This window comes from Trematomus bernacchii, unplaced genomic scaffold (genome assembly GCF_902827165.1).
Source record: "Trematomus bernacchii unplaced genomic scaffold, fTreBer1.1, whole genome shotgun sequence".
In the NCBI taxonomy this organism is placed as follows: domain Eukaryota; kingdom Metazoa; phylum Chordata; class Actinopteri; order Perciformes; family Nototheniidae; genus Trematomus; species Trematomus bernacchii.
In genome coordinates, this window is record NW_022987368.1 from 1 (window position 1) to 7,500 (window position 7,500).

The 7,500-nt window shown below is 43.9% G+C and overlaps 1 protein-coding gene across 2 annotated transcripts in view; it reads left to right on the forward strand.

Moving 5' to 3' along the window:
- The first annotated feature begins 8 nt into the window (after nt 1–8).
- ptpn22 (protein tyrosine phosphatase non-receptor type 22) overlaps nt 9–7,500 on the forward strand; it is a 23,890-nt gene continuing 16,398 nt past the window's right edge. For both annotated transcript variants that reach the window (XM_034132277.1, XM_034132283.1), the window contains exons 1-2: nt 9–287; nt 6,097–6,205. In XM_034132277.1, coding sequence (XP_033988168.1) covers nt 201–287; nt 6,097–6,205 — 196 coding nt within the window. In that variant the 5' untranslated portion in view covers nt 9–200. The remainder of the gene's footprint in view (nt 288–6,096; nt 6,206–7,500) is intronic.

Sequence of the window (7,500 nt, forward strand, 5' to 3'; positions counted from 1 at the left end):
ACACTGTTTTGTAATCTGACCACAAGAACCTGTTTGCTGCTTCCTCTAACGCGCCTCACATGTTCCCTCACAACAGTTCCTCCATGGAACGACTAACACGAGTGCTCTGTGCAGCAGCAGAAAGGCCCTGATCCAGAGACTCTAGACCTCCAGGACTTTGACCCCTGACCCCCTGACATGCCTGAGAGAGGAGTCCCATCATGGAGCAGCAGGCCTGTATTCTGAGGAGCTTCCTGTCGCAGCTGAAGAGCCAGGAGGCGGCGGACGGCATCGCCGGGGAGTTCACTGTGAGTCTTACATCTTGGTTTTATTAAAGAAGTGTAGAACAAGAAGCTGCTTGTATCTCCCTTTTCTTGAACTCTAATATGGTAGAGGAAGCTGTCGCAAAGCAGCTTTCATTGTCACATCAACACAAGGTTGACTGACTGTGGGAACAATGGTTACAGTCAGAGTCTTACATCTTAGTTTTCTTGAAGGAGTCGTGTAAATAAAGCAGATTTCATTATAAGATCATCACAAGTTTGACTGACAGTAAGCGTTAAGTTTCACAGTTTTCTCAAAAAGGTTGTTGTGTTCAGGGAAGTGGCTCGCTGCTAATGCAACGCCACGCTTACATCTCCCTTTTCTTGAACTCTAAGATGGTAGAGGAAGCGGTCATGAAGCAGCTTTCATTGTCACACCATCAGAAGTTTGACCGACAGTAAGCGTTACTACGTTCTTTAGATTAAAAAAATGCTCTCAAAAAGTTTGACTGTTCGGGGAAGTGACTCGCTGTAACGCCACTCTTCTGCTTCCTCTTTAAAGTCACTGAAGGTTGCATTCAGGAACAAGGAAGACACACATGCAAATGCATTATATATATAAACATATAAAAACCAACAATGATATCCTCTTTTATTTTAGTCAACATTTGTATTGACTACAATCTCTTTCCCTGGCAGCAAGAGAGTCTCTGGGTCACCTGCAAGCTTTTAAAACATGCAGAGTTTCAGGAAGGATGGGAGATACCTGGATTAATATATATCTTAGTATGAGACGTCCTGGATCGTACCATGTTGTCCTTTCCTGGGTTTAAAGCTTTTAAAAACAACACACAAACATCAAAACAAGAAGCACAGCAGGCGGACCTACACACTATTTCCAAACCACTGCTTTTTAAAAACTTTCTTCTGTAGTGTTCCCTCTCCTGTAGTGTTTTAGTGCATGTCAATGGTCTGCAAAGGCTAACACTCTTTAAACACTCTTTAAAACACTCTTTAAACACTCTGGAAAACACTCGAAAACACTCGGGAAACACGCGGGAAACACGGGGAAACACGCGGGAAAACACGCGGGAAACACGCGGGAAACACGCGGGAAACACGCGGGAAACACGCGGGAAAACACGCGGGAAACACGCGGGAAACACGCGAAAACACGCGGGAAACACGCGGGAAACACGCTGGAAACACGCGGAAAACACGCGGAAAACACGCGGAAACACGGGAAACACGCGAAACACCTGAAACACTCTTTAAAACACTCTTTAAACACTCTTTAAACACTCTTTAAAACACTCTTTAAACACTCTTAAAACACTCTTAAAACACTCTTTAAACACTCTTTAAACACTCTTTAAACACTCTTTAAACACTCTTTAAACACTTTTTAAACACTCTTTAAAACACTCTTTAAACACTCTTTAAAACACACCGATAAAAGCAGAACTACACAGAACCATTTTGGTGCATTCATATTCGCACACGCATGTACTTTGACATATTTATATCCCTCTCGACACATCCCGAATGACATCATCTGTTGCCATGGTGATGAGTAACGACCCCCCCTCTCTCTCTGTTGCATCATTTCCTTAAAGAACAAAAAGCTGTCTGTGGTGAGCAGGGGGTCCGAGAGCTGAGTGTGAGAGAGCAGCTTCACACACACTTTAAACAACAGCTTCACACACACTTTAAACAGACTTCAGACTGCAGCTTCACACACACTTTAAACAGACTTCAGACTGCAGCTTCACACACACTTTAAACAGACTTCAGACTGCAGCTTCACACACACTTCAGACAGACTTCAGACTGCAGCTTCACACACACTTTAAACAGACTTCAGACTGCAGCTTCACACACACTTTAAACAGACTTCAGACTGCAGCTTCACACACACTTCAGACAGACTTCAGACTGCAGCTTCACACAGACTTCAGACAGACTTCAGACTGCAGCTTCACACACACTTTAAACAGACTTCAGACTGCAGCTTCACACACACTTTAAACAGACTTCAGACTGCAGCTTCACACACACTTCAGACAGACTTCAGACTGCAGCTTCACACAGACTTCAGACAGACTTCAGACTGCAGCTTCACACACACTTCAGACAGACTTCAGACTGCAGCTTCACACACACTTCAGACAGACTTCAGACTGCAGCTTCACACACACTTCAGACAGACTTCAGACTGCAGCTTCACACACACTTCAGACAGACTTCAGACTGCAGCTTCACACACACTTTAAACAGACTTCAGACTGCAGCTTCACACACACTTCAGACAGACTTCAGACTGCAGCTTCACACACACTTCAGACAGGCTTCAGACTGCAGCTTCACACACACTTCAGACAGACTTCAGACAGACTTCAGACTGCAGCTTCACACACACTTCAGACAGACTTCAGACTGCAGCTTCACACACACTTTAAACAGACTTCAGACTGCAGCTTCACACACACTTTAAACAGACTTCAGACTGCAGCTTCACACACACTTTAAACAACAGCTTCACACACACTTCAGACAGGCTTCAGACTGCAGCTTCACACACACTTTAAACAACAGCTTCACACACACTTCAGACAGACTTCAGACAGACTTCAGACTGCAGCTTCACACACACTTCAAACTGCAGCTTCACACACACTTCAGACAGACTTCAGACTGCAGCTTCACACACACTTCAGACAGACTTCAGACTGCAGCTTCACACACACTTTAAACAGACTTCAGACTGCAGCTTCACACACACTTCAGACAGACTTCAGACTGCAGCTTCACACACACTTCAGACAGGCTTCAGACTGCAGCTTCACACACACTTCAGACAGGCTTCAGACTGCAGCTTCACACACACTTCAGACAGGCTTCAGACTGCAGCTTCACACACACTTCAGACAGACTTCAGACAGACTTCAGACAGACTTCAGACTGCAGCTTCACACACACTTCAGACAGACTTCAGACTGCAGCTTCACACACACTTCAGACAGACTTCAGACTGCAGCTTCACACACACTTCAGACAGACTTCAGACTGCAGCTTCACACACACTTTAAACAGACTTCAGACTGCAGCTTCACACACACTTCAGACAGACTTCAGACTGCAGCTTCACACACACTTCAGACAGGCTTCAGACTGCAGCTTCACACACACTTCAGACAGACTTCAGACAGACTTCAGACTGCAGCTTCACACACACTTCAGACAGACTTCAGACTGCAGCTTCACACACACTTTAAACAGACTTCAGACTGCAGCTTCACACACACTTTAAACAGACTTCAGACTGCAGCTTCACACACACTTTAAACAACAGCTTCACACACACTTCAGACAGGCTTCAGACTGCAGCTTCACACACACTTTAAACAACAGCTTCACACACACTTCAGACAGACTTCAGACAGACTTCAGACTGCAGCTTCACACACACTTCAAACTGCAGCTTCACACACACTTCAGACAGACTTCAGACTGCAGCTTCACACCACACTTCAGACAGACTTCAGACTGCAGCTTCACACACACTTTAAACAGACTTCAGACTGCAGCTTCACACACACTTCAGACAGACTTCAGACTGCAGCTTCACACACACTTCAGACAGGCTTCAGACTGCAGCTTCACACACACTTCAGACAGGCTTCAGACTGCAGCTTCACACACACTTCAGACAGGCTTCAGACTGCAGCTTCACACACACTTCAGACAGACTTCAGACAGACTTCAGACTGCAGCTTCACACACACTTCAGACAGACTTCAGACTGCAGCTTCACACACACTTCAGACAGACTTCAGACAGACTTCAGACAGACTTCAGACTGCAGCTTCACACACACTTCAGACAGGCTTCAGACTGCAGCTTCACACACACTTCAGACAGACTTCAGACAGACTTCAGACAGACTTCAGACTGCAGCTTCACACACACTTCAGACAGACTTCAGACTGCAGCTTCACACACACTTCAGACAGACTTCAGACTGCAGCTTCACACACACTTCAGACAGACTTCAGACTGCAGCTTCACACACACTTCAGACAGACTTCAGACTGCAGCTTCACACACACTTCAGACAGGCTTCAGACTGCAGCTTCACACACACTTCACACACACTTCAGACAGACTTCAGACAGACTTCAGACAGACTTCAGACTGCAGCTTCACACACACTTCAGACAGACTTCAGACTGCAGCTTCACACACACTTCAGACAGGCTTCAGACTGCAGCTTCACACACACTTCAGACAGACTTCAGACTGCAGCTTCACACACACTTTAAACAGACTTCAGACTGCAGCTTCACACACACTTCAGACAGGCTTCAGACTGCAGCTTCACACACACTTCAGACAGACTTCAGACTGCAGCTTCACACACACTTCAGACAGACTTCAGACTGCAGCTTCACACACACTTTAAACAGACTTCAGACTGCAGCTTCACACACACTTCAGACAGATTTCAGACTGCAGCTTCACACACACACTTCAGACAGACTTCAGACTGCAGCTTCACACACACTTCAGACAGACTTCAGACTGCAGCTTCACACACACTTCAGACAGACTTCAGACTGCAGCTTCACACACACTTCAGACAGTCTTCAGACTGCAGCTTCACACACACTTCAGACAGACTTCAGACTGCAGCTTCACACACACTTAAACAGACTTCAGACTGCAGCTTCACACACACTTCAGACAGACTTCAGACTGCAGCTTCACACACACTTCAGACAGACTTCAGACTGCAGCTTCACACACACTTCAGACAGACTTCAGACTGCAGCTTCACACACACTTCAGACAGTCTTCAGACTGCAGCTTCACACACACTTCAGACAGTCTTCAGACTGCAGCTTCACACACACTTCAGACAGTCTTCAGACTGCAGCTTCACACACACTTCAGACAGACTTCAGACAGACTTCAGACAGACTTCAGACTGCAGCTTCACACACACTTCAGACAGACTTCAGACTGCAGCTTCACACACACTTTAAACAGACTTCAGACTGCAGCTTCACACACACTTCAGACAGACTTCAGACTGCAGCTTCACACACACTTCAGACAGACTTCAGACTGCAGCTTCACACACACTTCAGACAGACTTCAGACTGCAGCTTCACACACACTTCAGACAGACTTCAGACTGCAGCTTCACACACACTTCAGACAGACTTCAGACTGCAGCTTCACCTCCACGTCAGAGTCTCAGATTCTGGTCAGTCGTTGATGAATCAGATACAAACTGAGCATGACTTCACACTGAAGGCTGAACTACACCTCAGCTGCTCCACACCATGACAGGATAGGACATAATAAAAGGAGCTCTTTTGCTTCCAGCTACAATACTAAAAAACATTTCTATAATTACGTCTTTAGAACAATTTATACTGCTTTTTGTGTAATGTATTTTATATTTTTAAATGTAATAATAGTGTTTAATCGTTTTCAAATGGCTTTAAGGTAACAAGAATAACTGCTTCATGTTGCATAAACCTTTACTTTGATACTTTAGGTGCATTTTCTTGATCGTTCTTACTTGTTGCACACTATTTTACTGTGATCTCGCTGCGTTCACTTCAGTAAAAGGTATTAATACTTCCACCACTGCTTGTTATCTATTGACTTGCTGTCAGTCTGTGGGGATATGCAGTGTTGGGGAAGGTTTTGCAGCCATGACGTCACACTGTGTTTTAATTTTGATGCTACCTCTAAAAAAGTCCTGACACGTCTTCAAGGAACTCTGATTGAAACGCTCCAGATGGACGTCGTCTGATTACAGTTGTTCTTGTGTGTCTTCCAGAAGTTGAAGTGCCAGTCGATGAAGTACCGGTCCGACCGGACGTTCCCAACAAAGACGGCAGAGAAACAGGAGAACAGCAAGAAGAACCGCTACAAGGACATCGTGCCCTGTGAGCTATACATAATAATACATAAAAACATCGTTAAGGTTAAAAGTGTAAAGAATTATGTGAACGGATTTGAACAGACTGTAACCTGTTGAACGCCATCCCCCCGCCCCCGGGCGGAAAAACGCATCATCTGCAGGAAACAGCGTCTGAGGGCTTCTTAATATTTAATAAACTATGAATGTTTCATATCCATGTAACGGGAAGAAACTCAGCTAACTGATGATATGAACCATTTTTAGCAAAACAAAACACAAGGCTAACGCTGAGCCTCTGAATTAGCGAAGAAATGCTAACGCCGTTAGCACAGAAAACACGGTATAACACCCTTATTACTTATCGTAACTGCACATCCAACATATCGATTAGCATCGTGAGAGTACACAGAATCGATAGGTATCTATAGCATCACTCCATGATCAGAACTCGCGACATTATAAACAAAACAGACATCACAACACGTGGCATTAGGTAGCAACCACGGCAATATGTCTTACCTTTGTTGTTGTCTGATCAAAAGTTGTCTTCAATGGCATTAAAACGATAAAAACGCTGCTGAAGGTTAATCCATAGGTTAATCCAATGTGTCTGTGTCCCTTTGAAATGATTTCTGATAATCCATAAGCAATAAACCTACTTTTCCATTTTCAGATTTCAGAGCGTAAGATAGGTTTCGATTAGGGCAAACTGCTTGCGCAGAGCCCCCACTTCTCAATCGTAACGTTGGTGTGTATGTGGAAGTTCCCCTTCGATTCTATTGGCTCTAACGGTTCAAAAGAGATGTCAATCATCAAAATCAACCAATGGGTTCCAGAGAAACGGCAAAAACGCCCATTTCCACCCAAATGACCCCAGAAGTGGTTTCTTTTGGCTAAATCTCTCTGTAAAGGTCAAATGTCACTTGTTTTGCATCAATCTTAATACAGGGTACTTATTATATGTTGTACTTTGGATTCCTAAAGCTTTTAGTCTACTAACCCATCATCCAAGGGTAGTTTTCACTATAAGTAAAAAATAATTTTTGGACGGACACTATAATTTACAGTTTTTTACTATTTACTTTTTAGTAATGATAAACCTGTGAGTTGGATGTAGAAGAGTCAGAATCAATATAGATGTTTTTATTTTAATGAAAATTCAGATTGAACATAGTAAAAAACTGTAAATTATAGTGTCCGTCCAAAAAATAAACCATTACTTATAGTGAAAACTACCCTTGGATGATGGGTTAGTAGACTAAAAGCTTTAGGAATCCAAACTATAACATATAATAAGTACCCTGTATCAAGATCGATGCA